Source organism: Sinocyclocheilus rhinocerous, unplaced genomic scaffold (assembly GCF_001515625.1).
Source record: "Sinocyclocheilus rhinocerous isolate Xijiao unplaced genomic scaffold, SAMN03320098_v1.1 scaffold90, whole genome shotgun sequence".
Classification (NCBI taxonomy): domain Eukaryota; kingdom Metazoa; phylum Chordata; class Actinopteri; order Cypriniformes; family Cyprinidae; genus Sinocyclocheilus; species Sinocyclocheilus rhinocerous.
In genome coordinates, this window is record NW_015657969.1 from 330,515 (window position 1) to 350,313 (window position 19,799).

The 19,799-nt window shown below is 37.3% G+C and overlaps 6 protein-coding genes across 8 annotated transcripts in view; 4 read left to right on the forward strand and 2 right to left on the reverse strand.

Moving 5' to 3' along the window:
• LOC107721919 (myoneurin-like) overlaps window positions 1-1,635 on the reverse strand; it is an 11,459-nt gene extending 9,824 nt beyond the window's left edge. Inside the window, exons 1-3 of one of the 2 annotated variants that reach the window (XM_016530145.1) lie at window positions 1,545-1,635; window positions 1,040-1,079; window positions 460-750 (exon numbers count right to left, since the gene is read on the reverse strand). In XM_016530145.1, the coding sequence (XP_016385631.1) occupies window positions 460-731 (272 nt within the window). In that variant the 5' untranslated portion in view covers window positions 732-750; window positions 1,040-1,079; window positions 1,545-1,635. The remainder of the gene's footprint in view (window positions 1-459; window positions 751-1,039; window positions 1,080-1,544) is intronic. The other variant, XM_016530146.1, reaches the window with a different exon arrangement.
• A 1,440-nt stretch (window positions 1,636-3,075) lies between these two features.
• Window positions 3,076-5,563, forward strand: LOC107721858 (apolipoprotein D-like). Of its 2 annotated transcripts, XM_016530029.1 has the most exons (6): window positions 3,076-3,161; window positions 4,181-4,185; window positions 4,326-4,458; window positions 4,680-4,801; window positions 4,891-4,976; window positions 5,106-5,563. In XM_016530029.1, the coding sequence occupies exons 3-6, from the start codon at window positions 4,342-4,344 to the stop codon at window positions 5,339-5,341; spliced, it is 561 nt and encodes a 186-aa protein (XP_016385515.1). In that variant the 5' UTR covers window positions 3,076-3,161; window positions 4,181-4,185; window positions 4,326-4,341; the 3' UTR covers window positions 5,342-5,563. The 2 variants fall into 2 exon arrangements, with proteins under 2 accessions (XP_016385515.1, XP_016385516.1); XM_016530030.1 differs by lacking the exon at window positions 4,181-4,185 and having other exon boundaries at window positions 3,076-3,159; window positions 4,328-4,458.
• LOC107721828 (otospiralin-like) lies at window positions 5,459-6,894 on the forward strand. The gene is made up of 4 exons (XM_016529999.1): window positions 5,459-5,470; window positions 5,580-5,634; window positions 6,008-6,031; window positions 6,509-6,894. The coding sequence occupies exons 1-4, from the start codon at window positions 5,459-5,461 to the stop codon at window positions 6,694-6,696; spliced, it is 279 nt and encodes a 92-aa protein (XP_016385485.1). The 3' UTR covers window positions 6,697-6,894.
• A 748-nt stretch (window positions 6,895-7,642) lies between these two features.
• LOC107721931 (myeloma-overexpressed gene 2 protein homolog) lies at window positions 7,643-11,115 on the forward strand. The gene is made up of 3 exons (XM_016530163.1): window positions 7,643-7,913; window positions 9,588-9,660; window positions 10,946-11,115. Exons 1-3 carry the CDS (start codon window positions 7,851-7,853, stop codon window positions 10,981-10,983), a joined length of 174 nt encoding a protein of 57 aa, XP_016385649.1. The 5' UTR covers window positions 7,643-7,850; the 3' UTR covers window positions 10,984-11,115.
• A 1,481-nt stretch (window positions 11,116-12,596) lies between these two features.
• On the forward strand, window positions 12,597-17,709 carry LOC107721930 (uncharacterized). The gene is made up of 5 exons (XM_016530162.1): window positions 12,597-12,913; window positions 14,468-14,549; window positions 15,262-15,306; window positions 15,437-15,573; window positions 15,820-17,709. The coding sequence occupies exons 2-5, from the start codon at window positions 14,486-14,488 to the stop codon at window positions 17,251-17,253; spliced, it is 1,680 nt and encodes a 559-aa protein (XP_016385648.1). The 5' UTR covers window positions 12,597-12,913; window positions 14,468-14,485; the 3' UTR covers window positions 17,254-17,709.
• An 893-nt stretch (window positions 17,710-18,602) lies between these two features.
• Window positions 18,603-19,799, reverse strand: part of LOC107721829 (adiponectin-like) — a gene marked incomplete at its 5' end in the record, with an annotated part of 2,402 nt that continues 1,205 nt past the window's right edge. The window contains one exon of the mRNA XM_016530000.1: window positions 18,603-19,257. Coding sequence (XP_016385486.1) covers window positions 18,707-19,257 — 551 coding nt within the window. The remainder of the gene's footprint in view (window positions 19,258-19,799) is intronic.

Consider the following 19,799-nt stretch of genomic DNA (forward strand, 5'->3'; position numbering starts at 1 on the left):
TTTCATCTCTGAGGACAAAAAAAAAAAGCACAGGAATTTCTAATGTATAATTATATAAATGTAACTATATTTACTATATACACTATATAAATATATATTATTTTTAATCTATAAAAGTAAAGTTTCAGCCAAAATAACATTTAGCAGATTAAATGGTTCATAGCACAGTAAAAATTAAATAGATTATGGTAGAGTAAAAATAAAAATTCATATTTACTACTGAAAAAAACAAAACTTTATAAAATGTATTTCAATGACTTCCATGATTTCCAAAATACATTTACATATTATATACATATGAACATTTACATATGCTATATAGTCAAGTAAACAAATTTTAAAAAGTCATGGAAAATATATATTCTAAAAATATTTCCAGGTTTTAGGAACAGTACATATAAATATAACACTACATACAGATAACAATAAATGTATAGAAATAGATTTCCATGAACTCACCTGTCCATACTCAAGTCCCCAGTGTAAATGTAAGTCAGTAGTTTTTCAAACACAGCCCCACTCACCAACTCTGGGTCCAAAGTTATGGTGGCATTCTCCTTTCCGGCATCAATAGACAGCGTAGAGAAATACTCGCTAAAAGCTGCCAGAACATTGTGGTGTGCATGATATTGAGACTGTCCTATTGTTACTGTGCAGTCACACAGAAAGCTTCTCTCACGTTGTCTCTTCAGCTGCTCCAGAAGAAACTCACTGTGAGTGATATGTGGCATGTCGTGGAAGAGGAGCAACCTGCAATGTCAAGAACATCTTATAACATCAGCCACTACTGAACATCTTAAAGAGATAGTTCACCCAAAAACAGAAATTCTGCCATTATTATTGATTTGCATTGCATCCTCTTTCCATATAATAAAAGTGGTGAGTTATAGTAATAAAGGTTTGGAACAACATAATGATGAACAACATGAATAAATTATGAAATAATTTCCATTTTGGGTGAACTAGACTTATAATGACCGTATTTTATATGCAACAGCATTGTAAGCAATAAACAAAGTAACTAAAATAATTTACTTACCGCACGTAAATTTATAATGGTTTAAACCACACCCAAAAACCTGTTTAAATGAAACAGACATGCATGTAAAAATGAAGAAAGTGTGCATATATAAACTAACCAATAACTCGATATAAAATTAGCGATTCTTTAGACTTGATAACATTAGTTAAGGAAAATAAAAGTTCCCGCCCATTACTCAAAAGTTGGCTGCAATAACGAGCTTGCTGACAAACTATCACCATTAAAGGCCACTCAAAATAGTATACAGCACCCAATAATTATAGTCGTAAATATGCACTAAAATAACTAAATGCACTGTTCTCTGAATGGATGCAGAGGGGAATGTTTATAATTTTGACATGCAAAACAAAGGGCTCTTATTTCGAAAATGCTCGATCCGGTAGAGCGCAGGCTCGGTCTATATATTACAAATACAACACCGAATCGTGCAATAATTATTGAAATTATGTGATTAATAAATATAAAGTTAAATTCGAATTTTTAATAAAAATTCAGGTCTCACGTTATTGCGACAGTAGATTAAAATCGCTTTGCTTTGACGGCCATTTTCGAGGTCTTCTAGGGGATTTGGTCTGTGACGTAATATCCTCCTGTCTGAATTCTTTCCGGTGTTTGAACCTGTTTTTTTTACAGTCTATGGTTTAAACCAAAAAGACAGCTGTAACCATTAGGTGGAGCCAAACACACAAATGTCCAGGCACATGAATAGACACAAATGTCCAGAAACCGGTGCATTTAAGGACCAGAGTGTAAATGACAGGAGTAACTATACTTCAATACTAAATGTTATTTTGGGAATGTGTACTTTTAAAACTACCTTTAGGTGTGACATTAGGTGTGACACCCCCCCCCTCCTTTTGCTCCATTTATTGATCCCAGTTTTAACAGACAATGACATCCATTTCAGTATATAAACGCACTTCATTTATCCTTGTGAAGAGATCTCATCAATCACAATATTCGATTTCAGATATTGTTAAGTTTTATTTATTGGATGGTCACTAAGGAATAATCGTTGGGTCTTTTCTACAGATTACAGGCACTAAACAATTCTAAACATCTTCTATTGGACTTTTTACTCTTGATACTATTAATCCCATGTTTAAAAAGACATTAACCCAGGGTTAAAGGTTGTATGAAAAGATCTTTAGTAAATTTGCTTGAATCCTGGGCCGAAGCGACAAGGAACATGTCTCCACAAAGAATTAACCAGGAGCGGTTGGCCTATTAAAGCAGCACTATGTAACTTTTTCTGTGTTCAAAATTTGCAAAATGTATATAATGAGCGAGTACATCATGAATTCATCTTCCAAACCGCGTTTTTGTCTTATTCCGAATCACTACGGTACACTTATAATAAGTACTTATATTTGGACTATTGTAGCCTGGTCGGGTCGTCACAGCTGCGGAGTAACACATACCTGCGTGAATCGCCATAGACATAAACTTAGAGAAGTAGCTCCGGTTGGAATGTTCTTCCGCGGGATGTGTGCAGTTCTGTTTATTAACCGCTAGAGCGCCTAAGTTACATAGTGCTGCTTTAATATCAACAATGTAACAGTTAACCAAATGGGCGGAATACTATAAAGGTATTTAATTTTACTTAATAATCAAACTTACATAACAATATCAGTAAATAATATTTGTTTAATGATAAACAACTGCCTACTACCATGGTTACCTAAATCACTTTAAAAGGTTATGTCACTCGCTGTCATTTGTTTATTGGACTCAAGAAGGACATCATTTAGTGTCTGGCTGCAGCCCATGGGAAAGTCTGACTGTCAGTTTTATTAATAAAATCTGCTGAGTATAATCTTCACAAATAAACTGATTGTAGCCTAGTCACCTGAGCCATTTTGTCACTGTTTTAATACTAACGGTCTGGGCCAGTGGAGAAGGGCAAATAAAGAGACACAATCTTCTTTAACAGCATACACACTGTCACTGCAATACTGCTCCCATGATATTTATTTACATAATCAGCTGCTTTTTCTTTCAACACAATCTCAGTCTGTTACCAGCGTCTCCTCCACTCTTGTCAGCACACAGTTACTGGACCAGCACACACGCAACACCTTCAGCTCTGTGCTTAACAACAGGTTCATCTGGAACAGGTATCAATTTACTTTGCATTGTTATTAAGTCTGTTTTGTGATATTATACTAAATCATAATTCTATCATCTATTATAATTTTCTGGGTATACTTGTATTGTGTAGCTATCGGTGTTGGGCTAGTTACTCAAAGAATGTAATATATTACTCATTAGTTACTCATTTCAAAAGTAATATTGTTACTTTACTTATTACTTTCTGACAAGAGTAATTAGTTAAACTACTAGTTACATTACTTTTTCTTCACGCCCCACAGAAGTTGTAACTGTGTATCTTCCACATAAAATTCTAGTGATTGATGGTGACATTCAAGTAGAAGTGTTGTATTGATCTCATTAATTGTCATGTGTAGCTTGAAGCTAATTGTAATTTCTCCGTTACCCATATACGATTATATGAAAACAGATAACTTCTACTAAACAGTAATGAATCCCCCCCGGGCAAACTGGATTACATACTATATAATTGTTTAACAAACATATTACAGTAAATAAGTTCATATAGACTATAATTAGGTTATTTTATTGTTCATGGAAATGTATCATGTTTTATCATTAAAAAATTACATTTATCAAAAAAAGATAATTTCATCAATAAGCGACATTACATTTCATAACACCACATAGTTTCATAACCTAAATAATGTGCAGGTGTACACCAGTGATTTGTGGTGATCATATGCAAACAGGTCCAACAGGTCTGACAGCTTTAGATTAATAAAAAAATCCTGGCATTCAAAACAAAAGGCATCTCAAAAACCCATGCATTCTATATTTCACTTTAAGTGAATTTAGGATTCATTCACACAGAGAGAGACATGATACGTAGCACAGTCGAATTAAAAAAGTGCTTTAAAAAAAGTTGAGTCTCCAGACATGTCTTTAAAGGAACTTGTTAACTTGATACGCCATAAAAAAAAGACCCTGGGGAAAAAACATATCTTCAACAGCTGTAGCACAGTGTAATAGAAAAGAATACTTTTTTTTTCTTTTTAAAGTTGAACGTTTCCACACAGTGAAAAAGAGAACTCCAGATTCATTCTGTGTGAACCATTCCAAATTGTAATTAGACAATGCAGTTTACAAATATCTATATAACACTGTGACATATTGTCTTGACATTAAAATGACTAATGCATCTTGAGCTCATGACTCAACTTTTTCTCACAGCAGCTCTTGACAGGATGAAGGCCGTGATTGTGTTGCTCGTACCTCTTCTGCTTCCCTTGGTCTCTGCTCAGACATTTCGTTGGGGCCCCTGCCCAACACCAATGGTCCAGCCAAACTTTGAATTAAACAAGGTAGGACTATGCAAATATAACGAATCTTAAAGATAAAATTCAGCCCCCAAAATTGTTATTATTTACTCAACCTCATGTCTTTCTAAATCCAAATGCTGTTATTTTGTTTGGTTCGGAATGGCATGAGGGTGAAAAAATAATGACGGAATTTAAATTTTTTGGTGTAGTGTTCCTTTAATTGTGTACAGTGCACTTATATGAGCTTTACCTTTCACTCCAAGTACCTTGGAAAGTGGTATGAAATTGAAAAGCTCCCAGCATCCTTTGAGAGAGGCAAGTGCATTGAGGCAAACTACATGCTAAGACCTGACAACACTGTCCAAGTTGTCAATGTTCAGACATAGTGAGTAATTAAATCTTTTGACTTAAATAGAACTTGTGTTTTGTCACTATCGTTTAATCATAACTAAATTGTGTGTTTATATAAAACAGCAAAGGAAAAATTAGAAAAGCAGAGGGCACAGCAATCACTCAGGACCTGAGGGAGCCAGCAAAGTTTGGAGTCAGTTTCTCCTACTGTGAGTCCATGAATGTGCTGTGTTTGTGTTCAAACAACACATTTCTAGAACACCGTAGAATCTTTTTTCACTTTTTTTGAAGAGTTCTTTTGTTAATTCACCATCTGCTTCTTTTTTATATGTATGCAGTCACTCCCTACGCCCCATACTGGGTCCTGTCTACTGACTACAACAGCATTGCACTTGTTTATTCATGCACTGATGTTCTCCGGCTCTTCCATGTGGACTATGCCTGGATCCTGTCCCGCTCACGCATTCTGCCCGCAGAGGCCATCTACCATGCCAAAGAGATCTTCTCACGTGACCACATTGACGTGAGCAAAATGATTCCCACAGATCAGCAAGGATGCGATGGTCCTATTTAAACAGAAAAGACTGAAATATATATATATATATATATATATATATATATATATATTGGTGCCTTCACTATTAGTATTATGATTGAAAACGGTTTGAATTTTCATAAAGCTACTCATATTATGTTGTACTTGGTTATAAATGTTTGGTATTTGTCTTTGTTACTCTAAACTAATTTTGTAAAGCATCCTCTGGCTTTGGTAATGTGCTATAAAAATAAGATTTATTATTATTATTCTGAAGTGGAGTATTGTTTTGGGGGTTTTCTTGCTATGTTTTCTTGCAAATAATCTAAGCGGTAAGCAGTACTCATATTACTTTGGGCACTTTATATATTTATTTTAAAAGCTATACTTCAAGATTTTCAGAATATGAAAATTGCTGTATTTTATGGTAAATATTTCTGTATTAAAGGATGTTGATGTTTGTCAAATAAATAAGCTGGAACATTTGTTAAAAGGAAAACAGTGAAATACCTAATATTATAAACATTAAAGACTTGAGCGGTGTTCATCAGGACAAGTGTGCACATAGTAAGGAATAATATTTGTGAAGGAAACTCACATTTCTTGAATCCCTTGGGAGATCCTCAGTTCTCATGCATGAATCAGCTCTTTGTAAGGGAGGATTTCAGATTTAATTCACTCTTCCTCTACTCTCTCCTTCCACAGGTGCCAGATTAATTCCTGAAGGGGGTAAACAGACTATTTACCATTTTGTTGGCCAGTATATATTAATAGTCACATTAAAAATCCTAAATGCACAATGAAGCTTTTATTTAAAGGGGTCATATGATGCTTTTTTAAAGATCATTATTTTGTGTATTTGGTGTAACAGAATATGTTGACATGCTTTAATGTTCAAAAAACACATTAGTTTTGAGACTTTAGTCTTTGCAACTTCAGAGATCTTATCTATGCACAATCAGCTTGTAACACTCCAAAGAGAAAGGAAAATTTGAAATTGCATCATATGACCCCTTTAAGCAATGAATTGAACCCTTGGTGCTGGTTTTATAATTATATTCACTATGTTAACTATATTGTTATGTTTGCCTGAGGACACAAAGAGGCACATTTAGACAACTAGATAACTTATGCAGTTACACATCAGCAATCCTGGAATGCAAGAACTCAGCAGGAATACACAAGCTCTATTTTTCTCTCTCACAGTGCCCTATGAACGGCCCCCGGCTGTGCCCTACTGGTCTTATTCCACCTCAGATTTCTGGAATTATGTGGAATACTTCCGTAACATTGGGGCTTACGACCAGATCAATGAAATGGCCAGAACATTCTTTGCCCATCAGCATCTTGGAGACACGCTTGGCTATGAAGTGACAGAGCAACATGGACACTAAATTGATGTTATTAGTTCATCACTCATAGTTTAGTTTGTGTCATTAGAAACTAATGATAATTGACTAAATATAACTAAACACCATTTATAACCCTGTAATAATGAGTGCTGTGTTATATCCTTAAATGTATAAAAAGCATACAGGAATTAATGTTTCATTGTAGTGGGATTAACAGCTTCAGAGTGCATGATTGTGATGTATTATACGACTATTGCAGTTGCAAATATAGGAAATGTAAGAAATAAAACAAAGTGTCATACTGATGCGCATAAATTATTTTAATACCATCACTGCAAAAAACCGCGAGGACCAGTTCTCCAACCGAGCCAGTGGGACCCGTTTTCCACTCGGTTACATTTTGACGTAACACCACTAGTGGATGCGAAGCCTAAGCGAATCGATTCCTTCGAACACTTCATAGCTAAGAACCGGTTCGTACCTGCTTACGACGTCACGTGGTCCTGGCGACTGGCGTGGCATATTCATGCTTTAAACATTTAAATAAACCCATATGGCTGTTTAATACTGCTTTATTATTATTATTATTATTTTGCTCTTTATTTTCGACTCGGTAATTATTAATTAATTAATAGAGTTGTTGTTTTCGTGTAGTTGCAGCCATGATTCAGCTAATTTTAAAATGTATTCAAGTCCCTTCAGAAACACAGCTTGCATTCATGCACTTTTTGGATGAACACGTATTTGGAGTACGATTTATTTATATTTCTGCTATTCGGATATTAAACTAACTTAACTTTTCGCCCTGTCAGTCAAGTGTTCGGTTCGGTTCTTCTATCAGCTCTCTGTATGATACCCAGAGTAGCTCTTTGATCCGAGAACAGGATAGTTACAGATCGATTCAAGAACGGGTCCTTCTAATCGGGCTTGGAAACAGGAGGTCGCTCATTCAAAAAGATCCGACTCAAAAGAACAGTTCATTCACGAATCGGACATAGCGTTGTATGCCATCCGCCATTAAACACCAAGAAGAAGAAGAAGAAGAAGAAGAATCGGACATAGCGAATCTAAACACCACCGGAAACAGAGGAGAAGCGCTTAAGTGTTTGTTTTGGTGAATTTGACAGTGAACTGAAAATACACCATAAACATTTGTTTATCGCTGATTTTTAAGTAACGTTACTCGCTCTGAAATTATGAAACCAGCAGTTGATGAAATGTTTCCCGAGGGAGCCGGTCCGTACGTGGACCTGGATGAGGTTGGTGTTTAACATGTTTCTATACAGATAACGTTAAGCCATTTGATAAATGCACTTTAAAAATCTCATATATATGTAAACGAACATATTATGTGTTATTTCAAGTAAATCTGTATAAACCACAGTGTAACGTTCCACTGTACCGATTAACCTTCTATACAGCGCTAAACGCATTTTCCTCAGATGCATGCACATATTATCCAGTTAGTATTTATTCAATAAATGTTAATATAAATATTTATGGTGTATTGTTTTTTCTAAAACAGTATAACTTTGTTCGCTTAAAGGGGTCATATGATGCTGCTAAAAAGAACATTATTTTTTGTATTTGGTGTAATGAAATCTGTTTATGCGGTTTAAAGTAAAAAAAACACATTATTTTCCACATACTGTACATTATTGTTTCTCCTCTATGCCCCGCCTTTTTGAAACGCGTCGATTTTTACAAAACTCATCGGTCTGAAAAAGCGAGGTGTGCTGTGATTGGCCAGCTATCCAGTGCGTTGTGATTGGCCGAATACCTCAAGCGTGAGACGGAAATGTTACGCACCTCACCATACTGTTGATGCCGTGTCCCGGCCGGAGCGAAGAGACAAAAACATTAAAACCCATTACAAACGAAGCATTTGTTGCATCCAGTGGGGACATAACTACTGATTATAATGACTTATACTGTCTTTTTACGCATTGCCTTGCATTGCGCTGCGTAAACATAAAACCATGTCTGCATTTATGATCAGAGAAATGACAAACAACAAGTGCTAACGTTAATCCACACTGCCCAAAACTCGCGTTTGAATCATCAGTGGCAAATCCTTTAAATGAAAACGTACTTACGTGAGTCAGAACTGCCGGCATTTTAGTCTAACGTAACTCTCCCAGGATCAGTAAACAGTCCTCCATAAAATGTGCTGGCGATCCACAGCACTAAGTTGATGTATTTCCTCAGCGACCAGCACAGATCAGCTCTAGGCATGACGAAGCGGATATCGTCCTCTTTTGGAAGACCAAACAAAGTAGTTTCGCTTTCACAACGAAAAACACAGCGGCCTAGCGTGAGCGAAAGCCCCGGCTTAGCCTGAGCTGAAGCCGGGCAAGAGTGAGCTGAGGCGGCGGGGTCGAGAACGGCGGTCCTGGCGAAGGAGCGGTGAAAACGGTGAAAGCCGATCCGGCCATCCACAGCGCGAAGTTGATGTATTTCCTCAGCTACCAGCACGGATCAGCTCTAGGCATGTCGGAGCGGATATCGTCCTCTTTTGGAAGACCAAAGTAGCTTCGCTTTCACAACGAAGCACACAGCGTCTTCAGGACATGGCGGCAGCGGCAACAACAATACTACAGCGAGAATAAAAGTTACGCCTTTTTTCTTTGCGTGAACATTTGGGCGGTGTTATGCAAATCTTCCCACATAGTGAGGTAGATATGTGGGGGCGTGTTCGAACGAGCCGTTTTAGGTAGGTGTGGCTAACTCTTAACTTTTATAAAGAATATCTCTTTGGATTTGAGACTTTAGTCTTTACAACTTTACAGATCTTCTTTATGCACCAAGAGCTTGTAACACTCCAAAGAGAAAGGAAAAAATGTAATTGCATCATATGACCCCTTTAAATAAACGAATTGGACAGGGCCGTTGAGCTATTGTAATGGTCCTGTAGTAATGCTGTGTGTTGACAGGCAGGCGGCAGCACTGGACTGCTGATGGATCTGGCCGCCAACGAGAAGGCAGTACATTCTGACTTTTTCAACGGTGAGACTCAGAAACACTATTATAACTCAGTTATTTGATAACAGTAACAGTACATCGATCAGTTATGTTCCTTGACCTTTCCAATGGTTTGTCATTACTATATATTTTTTTTTATCAAAATAATTTTTATGAACATTTCTAATAAAGATTTCAATTTGTACAGATGAAATACTTTAGAATCCAGCAAAACATACAGATTTGAATGATTTTGAAGATTTATTTACTTTTCCAGGCCTGGAAATGTCCGTTTTTAAATTCTATGTTGAAATTATGGAATAACTAAGAATTATTAAATAAAAGTATCAATTTCTTATTATTTTTAAGTCTCCAAACTTTTGAATGGAAATGTATCACGGTTTCCACAAAAATATGGAGCAGCACAACTGTTTTCAACCTTGATAATAATAAATGTTTCTTGAGCATCAAATCAGTATATTAGAATGATTTCTGAAGGATCATGTGACACTGAAGACTGGAGTAATGATGCTGAAAATGTAGCTTTGCCATCACAGGAATAAATTACATTTTAAAATATGTTCAAATAGAAAACAGTTATTTTACATTGTAAAAATATTTCACAATGTTACTGTTTTTACAGTATTTTTGATCAAATAGAACAAGTCCTTGCCTTGGTTAACATAAGAGACTTATGTTACATTACATTACAAATTATTCCAAACTTTTGACTGTCAGTATATATATATATATATATATATATATATACAAAATGAATAAAAAAAAATTCTTCCCATTAAGTTGCTAGTTTCACTTGTTTTCTTGGCAACGGAATATTGCAAAGTGCTTTAGCATGCTTACTCTACAATTTTCTTTATACTTTTCCACCTCTATATAGTGATTGTAAAGGTAGTTTGAGCTTGGCACAGGATGACCTAAAAACAGGCAGTAAAAGAGTGAAGGAGGTATGAAGCTGAGCCCATGTAAAGCGCTTTTATTGGGCTTCATTGGCTCCAGCGCAGCAGGTCTCCCTCTTTAGAGGCTCTGTATCCATCTGCAGTGCTTGAAGTAGCTGAACACGTGTCACTCAGGAGCGGTTTTATCAGGGGGCCCTTTTGAAAGGTTTACGGAAAATAACCTAGAGACCCCGATAAGAGCTCATACCCTCACTTTGTCATAGATGAGGTTTTTGTACAAATTATTATTTAAAAAAAGCTCTTCTACATATTCTGGTTTATTTTGCTGAATTAAAAGTACTGTATGTATAGGTTAAATTTTTTTTTGTTTTGATTTTGTGCTATGAATTCTTACACTTCTCTTTTCTCCACAGATTTTGAAGATCTGTTTGATGACGATGATATTCAGTGATGAAGAGGACGAACAGGATGGATTTCTCGATTGTATAAAATGTTGTACATTTAAGTGTTTTTTCTTTCTTCACTTTAAGAGTGATGTTGCATTGTTAACTCTGTTCAATAATAAACTTTTGTGCAATACAAATCTTCCTTTTTCCAGATGTTTCCACATTTAAAAAAAACCCAGACATTCCGAGTCAAAAGTTGGAATTATTATAAACGCTTTTTCCCTAGGCTAAAATCTGTTTCTAGCCCTGATTGTAGGTTTTTGCACATTCCTGAACACCTGTAATGGTGCATAATTACACATGCAATCCACTGTTAACATAAAGCACAGATGTTTTACACTCTGACATTGACTTCAAAATATTTTTTCTCCCAGATATATCTGAACAGACATCATAATCTGTTATAATTCAAGTCAGATAATTAAAAAAGACATACATTAATTCCTAATCTGTATTGCTGTATTGTTTGAATGATCACTTGTTATGCCATTCTGTGCAGTGAATTTTGGGATGATGGATTGAGCTGGTGCTTGGCAGGTGTGTGCTTAATAAAATTCCCCATAAGGGTTTTTTGCCCTGTTTGCGGCAGTTGACGGTTCAGTGCATTTAGTCTGACACAGTATCCACTAGATTCGTTTAATCTCTGTTATTCTGGTAGCTGAAGATAACAAGGACCGTCACTTGAATTTACAGGGTCCGGACAAAACGTTTATGGGCACGTCCTCCCCCATTTACTCAGCAATGTAAAGACACATATAGTACATTCCCAGCTGTTGATGGCAACCCTGAAGTTGTGGTATTACACAGACTTAAAGGTAACCTGCAAGCATACTCAAAGAAATAGTTCACCCCAAAATGAAAATTTGCTGAACGTGATCTCACTCTCAGGGCATCAAAGATGTAGCTAAGTTTTTGATTCTTCATTTTGGAACAGATTTGGAGATATTTAGCATTACATCACTTGCTCACCAATGGATCCTCTGCAGTGAATGGGTGCCGTCAGAATGAGAGTCCAAACAGCTGATAAAAACATCACAATAATTGATACACCTAAATTAAAATGTATTAATGAATTTGTCTCTTACAAATGTGCAGCTTTTCACTTCACAAGACATTGATGGGCTGGAGTTGTGACAGTTATTGTGATGCTTTTATCAGCTGTTTGGACTTTCATTCGGACGGTACCCATTCACTGCAGAGGATTCATTGGTGTGCAAGTGATGTAATGCTAAATCATTACAAGTCTTTAAATCTGAAGAAACAAACTCATCTACATTTTGGATGGCCTGTGAAATTTAAATTTTTGGGTGAACGATACCTTTATAAACATATCCGAAAAACCTTTTTTGTTTATATGGATGCTCATAAAGCAAAAACAATCAAACAAAAACAAACAGTTATTTAGTAACTGAAAGCTACAACACTAAACTTATTAAATACACCTGAGATATACATTTGATTGCATTCTCTATTTTGAAGGCAACTAGTTTAGATATAAAAATCCACAAAACACTCTAAATCATTACAGGTGACATTATCATTATAGTTATTTTATTTTATGTCTTTGTTCCTCAATTATATTTTTAATTTTCTCACTAAAGCAACTGTAAAAACTGAAATTTTCATATCCTGTTTTTTGTCTTTACCTTCTAAACACAGTCTATAATTGCAACATCTGATTGGCTGACTTGCTAGGCCAGAGAGGGCCAATCATAGGGTTGGAAGCAGCATGTGTTCGGCCCTATGGGATGCACCTTTTTTGTTTTTAATTATCAAGGTTGGGTTTAAATTGTGGCCAGGTTCTCAACAGTGGCCCAGTTGGTGTACAGGGGTGTGTTGAGACTGTAGTACACGAGGGGTTTGACTCTCCTTCCTCTTCCAGTCGGTCAGCTGTAGAGCTGAACTTCAACTTCACATCATCATATCCTAACACAGGTAAGACAGAGCTCAAGCCCTTTTGTATGTCCTTTAATTTGTCTGATTATAAAGCAAATGCACATGTCTACATTTCAAAATCCCATACACTCTAAAAAATGCTGGGTTGTTTCAACCCAACTTTGGGTCAAATATGGACTAACCCAACTTTTGGGTTAAAAGTTTAATGTAAAAAATTAACCCAACGGTTGGGTTAGTCCATATTTGACCCAAAGTTGGGTTGAAACAACCCAGCATTTTTTAGAGTGTATGGTTACTTTTAACAATATGCAGATGTGCCCCAAATGCTACTATGTTAACAGTTCTTAAACATCTTTTTTGCACAGTTAAATGATCGTAAGATTATTTTTAAATTGTTCTATATTTAAGAAAATATTTCAAACTCTGTGTTTGAAAAAGTTGAAAGCTGCACAAGCAAAATACTGACATTGACACAAATATTGTAAGACGGCGTAAAGAGCATAAAAATACATGTTGAATGTGTGAATTATATGTTTCTTTGTATACAGGCATTTGTAGCATGTAAAAACCAATAATTTGCAGGAAATCAAACAGAGTGGAGTTTCTTGTCAATTCTGCACTGTAAACAATGATTGTGATTTTAACAGTAAAAGACTGTAAAAATGCTACAGTAAAAACCTGTTAATTGGTTAACAGTAAGTTTCCATAATATATTCGGTGAATAAATGTAATTACATTTAACGTAATTTTACAGTAAAATACTGTTAAAAATACGGTTTTTGGAAGTGAAAAAGAAAAAGCCATTGTATAATTTACAGAGAAAAACTGTAAATTGACACTCCCAGAATTCCCAGCATGACACTTCATAGTTGATGTTTTTTTGTTGAAATAACGTTTCTTCTTAGTTTTTTCTTATCAGTTGTGTACATTAGGGTTTAATCTTACATCTAATGTTGTTAAATTAATGTTTATTGCATTATTTCAGTATCATGTGTGTCACCATGATGGGGTTTAGTGTTAGTGTGAATGACACTGTGCACCTTCTATATAAGTATTGCCCTCCTCAGCTTGTAGAAAAGCTGTTTATGATGAGCTTTGGTTCATAATGTGACTTTCTCATCACCACCAGTTTTTGGTGGCTATCAGTACATTACAATGGTTCAAAACAGATATTAGTACTTCAATGTGTTGGTTTATTAACATTACATCAGTTAATGAAATACGGTATTTTATTGTGAATTTAAGTAAAGTCTGTAAAACCTAAAATGTTGCTACCATATTTTTTACAGTGAAGTTCTGGCAACCACAGCTGCCGGTATTTTATCGTAAATGTCACAGATTTGTTTTTACAGTCTATATGTAAAATTGAAGTACTATTTGCAGTTCAATTCGTTTTTCTAATTCGATTAATTCTTCCTCTCAGAATTGTCAAATATCAGTTCAAATATCGCAAAATTTAGATGATCAGATATAAAGGAGCTATAGTACACTCTTATAATGATTCTCATCTCATCTTGATAGAGGTTCATCATGTTAAAGTATGAATATGAAAATACATATTTAAATTCTGTAAATAATTTTGTTTATCCAAAGGAATCAGGAAGGTTAAGAATGGCTTGTTTGAGAGGATCTTCCGTCTTGCATGTGTTGCTGCTAGCAACATTATTATTACCAGGTGAGACTTGTAAATTATTCTTTTTCTTTTCTTCGGAGTGAAATTTCCCCAAAAGCCCCGTAGCAAACAAAGGGGTATCAAGTTTCTGAGTGCCAGGTCTTCGCTTTTTGCTCTGCAGCTGGTAAAATTATTAACGGTTGTCAGCAAAACTCAAGTGCACCAGGTTTCCAGATGTGGCAGCAGTTTACAAGCTCATAAAAAATAAACTAGCAGATACTCTGAAAGAGCAACGTTTACTTTACCTCCCCTCATACAAGACACAGAGATCTTCCGTTCAGTCACCTCACATTAAAGCCATCCATGATCCACTTGTTCCCATTTCAGCAGAGACAAACGTCACCTTCAGAGATAAGATGGAAAAAGTGTCAGTTCATATATTTTTCAGACACTAGGATAATTAAGTTCACCTGTAGTTACAGAGGCTCCTTTTCTTTGTAGATTTTATTGCTTTTGCTTGTAGACGAGCCCGGTTATTGCTGCCAGGCATCAAAGTGCTGATGTGTGCTGTTTGAAGATTAATTTCCTACAATACCCTCTATATATTACCACCTTTCCTTCCCCCCAAAACTTGTAAAACTGCATCCTGCTGCCCTCAGCTCATTGGACCTTTACTGTCTGTAAGCATTTTCTACTCTATCTTTGACAAAATGCATCATCTGGTTGAGACTTGAACCCCCTAATTTTTTCTCTCTCTACTCTTCTTCTCAAACAGATTTTCTCTTGGCTGGCCCTGTGACCCGACGTTTAAAAGGAGACAGTAAGTATGGCTTGTTCTCCTGTTCTGTTAGCTTCTTTATGGAGTCCTAATTCATTTATCTGTTGTATAGATACCATATAATCTGAATGTTAGATATGCACAATGAAGTAACACATAGTGTTTCTTCCAGATGGAAGTGATGAAAAGGCAGGCGTTGAAGCAGGTCCAAAACTAATCCGCAACAGGAGAAACATCAGTTGGTACAAGCAGCACTCTGACTTCTGGAGCTGGTACAAATACTTCACTGACAATGGGAACCAAGAGGGAGTGAGTACAGCGTATATTATGAACTAAACAGGACAACATAGCACACCTGCAGGTCCTATACGAATTGTTAGTTTTTGCAAAGGTTAATCTTAAGGATGTACAATATATCAGTACCACATTGGCCCAGAATTTTAATACCAGGAAATCCCTTGTTATCATCTTGAGGATGATTGAGGTTACTTATGTGTTTTGTGTTGGTTGCATAATCTAAGTACTGAATCAAAATAATTTATCGTCACCTTTCAGGTTGCAGAGCTGGATCGCGTCTATCTTGCATACTTGCAGAACAAGAATGGGGCTGAGGCACGTCGTTCCCACAAGCTGTACCTGCAGCACCTAAGCGACATCTACAAATCTTGTGCCGAGTCTGATGACCCAAACTGTGTGGCCTCGTACACCAACAGACCCAAACCCAAAGCTGAAGCACCAGTGCCTGCCCCAGTCAAGTCTTGTGATCCTTACAGAGACCCATACTGCTTGTACTCGAAGGGATACTCATATTACCCATACATGACTCCGGCCCCAGCTGCTGTCAAAGCCCCTGCACCTGCCAAAGCCCCAGCCTACATCCACACCCCTGTGGTGAAAGATCCACGTTCTGGTTACTACTACCACTCTCCGTTGGTGCAACCCTTCCTGTCAGCTGAGCAAAGGGCTGAGCTGTTGCGCATCTGTGACGCAGAGGATGTCGAGTGTCTTCAGTACCACCTCCGTGCTGCTTACGGATACAAACCTGCTGTTGCCCCGGCCCCATCCTACGCCCATCTCGGCTGTGACCCTAAGACCAATCCTCACTGCGTCCCCCATCAGGTCCAGAAGGCGCCATCTGGTCTGTACCTGCGTTATCCCCATTGTGACCCTCGAGTTGACCCATATTGTGCTTATGCTGCTGCTCTGGCATCCTCACAAAATCTTGAAGCCCCATCTTCTGGCTTGGAGAGACCCTGCAACCCTCTCTACAATGATAACTGCAACCCTCTGACAGCCACAAGGTTCGGCAGCTTGGCTCCTGAAGATCTGAAGGACGAGCCCGCCTCTGCAGCCAGTGCCATGCGGGCACCTCCGAGCCCTCGTCAAGACCCTTATGCCATGTACCGAGATGCATCTGCTGGGACTGACCTGCGAAGACACCTGCCTACACAACTCCAGCCTCCAAGGCACCAACTGGAGGAATCTCAACATCCTTTGGGACCCCGCGGGAAGACCAAGGAGGGATATGACTGTTTCATCGGGTATGATGAAGAGTGCTTCCCACTGGGTTCCCAAAACGAGCACCAGCCGTCTTACCCAATTGAAGCCTATGAGCCCCACCTGAATGCCGATGGATCCAGAAATGGAGTAATCGAACCTGATCCTGACTGCGACCCGGAGTATGACAGAAACTGCCGTTTGCGCCGCTACGAACCTGAGTTGACTGAACCCGCCAGCCCATCACCTCAAGAAGAGCCAGCCCAGGAGGAATCCCACCATGAGGATAGAGAAGAGTCCTACCCTGAGGCCCCAGGCTACAACCAGCAGCAATACGAGCCCTACGTGAGCGGACAAGAGGATCCGTATGCCGGATTCGGCCCCCAGGAACCAGGAGCGACTAGTTTTCAGGATGTCCTGAGAGGATACGGTGGTCGGTATCCTGGCCAGGATGACCACCATGCTTACAATGGAGACTACAGAAAGAAATAAATACCTGTGACAATGTATGCCAAGAATAGTAGGTCAGGACAGAAGTTTTTTTTTTTTGTAGATAAATATTAAAGGCACACTTGTAGAAAAGGTGTACACATCAGTTTCACATGATTTGACTTGGTTTGCTCAAAATATTTTTAGAGAGCTGCTGAAATTTCCTAGCTCTGGAGTTTGACAGCACTTGTATAGGAAAAAAATATTAGATTCTTATGATTTCTTTCTGATTCTTTTAACCCATGTAATCTGATTGTGTGTTGCAGCATCTCTAGGAGAGATATTCTACTAAAGGAGCACTTGAAATAGCTCTTCGTATCATTGTGGAGGGAAAATTAAACAGAACAAAGTATGTAAAAGGTGAATAGTGTACTTGAATATACTGTAACCTCTCCCATTTTGGCTTTTTCTTTGTAAATTCACCCAACAGTTTCCCTTCAAATTAATATTTAATGATCTTCTGGGACCCTTGCTTATTTGTATTCTTTCTTAAATCGCCAAATTGATGCTTTGTGATTTGTTTGCATATTTGTAAGATGTTTTTCTTTGAATGTTTCAAATAAAAGCTTTAAAGATCTTGAGCTCTTTTTTATTTGCAAATGCATTATTACTATTGACAACTGCTGGTAGAAATTGTTGTTGCCCATATTTTATTGGACTATCACAGACAAGTGAATTATTATGCCATAATTGTTATTCCATCCTACTGTCATTCACAGAGCAATGCAATACTAAAAACTGATTAATTATCTCACTGTTCAACTTACTAACACGCAAACAGTCAGTGATAATAAAATAATCTGCACCAAAGCAGCATAAAAATCCATATTTAATGACAAGCACCCATCATGTACTGCTTTCACAGTTGGTGAACTTTAACATTTTGAACATTCTCTGTGTCACTAATGTGAGAGATTAGAGAGATGTTAAAACTCTCCACAATGAAGATGTTTCTTCAGAATCTACACATATACCTCCATTAGCCTCAGAATACTTGTAATAAACATTAATAAATATAAATACTCAACAGCTGTCATGTTATTTCGGTTCATTAAAAACTATGGCATACAAATGGCGATTAAAGAGCTGCTGCAAGATCACAAGCCGCAAATCTAAATAAAATATAATTATAAGGTAATAGCTCAGCACGTATGGTGGTATATACTGACCTTGAACACTGATTAAAATATCTGCGAGGATGAAGTATGCTAAACTGCACACCAACTGCTGTACTGAGAGGAAGCCAGTTGGCTAGATGTGACATGTTTAGCGGGTGGGCAGGCAGACTCACTGTGAAAATATCTGGCTTATAAATCTAAAAATGACAGGACTTATGACAATATGAAACACACACACACACACACACACTGCAAATAATCTCTTCATGCTGCATTAAACTGACTGATTGTTCCGATTAAGTGAACATGTGGATACAAATACATCCACATAGACAGTGTCAGCGTCTGCGGTTGTCAATTGGGTTGCTTATGATTTTAGGAGTCAAAAGGAAGCCAGTGAAGGTGGAGTCGTTGTTTGTATCTGCATAAATCCCTGCATCAAATATGTCATCATACAACTGTAGCCAAACCTCATCTCCAGCAGACAGATTTAAAATCACTCCTCCAGATGCCTGATCCAGATTTTCGTTGTGGAACTGGTCAAGAGTGAAGGCCACAGTCCGGCCATTTTTATACATAGCTACCTTGGTGTCCTTCCCATTGATGGTAAGATGATAGGTAAAGTAGTAGATCCCAGGGATGGCACAGCGAAACTTTCCGGATATGTCGTCGTAGTGGTGCTGCTCATTGTAGAAGGTTTTAGTGAAGCGGATGGGAGCCCCACTAGCTGGGCTGGTTTTACCTGTGAGTCCCATGCTAAAAGCAGAGTGGTAAGGGAAGGAACCCTCTCCTCTTTCTCCTTTCAGACCGGGGTTTCCAGGAAATCCTCTTTTTCCTGCAGGTCCCATGTCCCCTGGTTCACCTGGCGCTCCATTCGGTCCTTTGGGGCCTTGACAAAGATAACTGAATTGATTAAGATTTTTGCAGACAAACCATTTCTTTTGTTAACTGAGAAGAATCCATCAATCTATATTCACTGAAGTAAAGGTTTTTTAGAGAATGTTTCTTCAGTTTAGGTTGTGGGTCAAAACGTGTGGACAACATTTTTAGGTAACACTTTAATTTAAGGTGTCCTTGTTACACATGTTACATGTACTAACTATTATAATAACAATTAATTATGCACAATTATATGCAAGTAACCCTAAGCCAAACCCTAATCCTAACCCTAACCATATAGTAAGTACATGCAGTTAATTAATATAGCTCAGTACTTAAATGTATAATTACACTGTAACAAAGACACCTTAAAATAAAGAGTAACCATTCATTTGTATCTTTGTTCTATTGTATTTACTTGTTTTATTGCTTGAAACATGCTTTTTTGTTCTTATTTTATAAATGACTGTTTACTTGTCTTTAATAATGTTTCAATTTAATATTAAAGTTGGTATCATAACCTTATTTATTAGAATACGTTTTTCCAAGGCT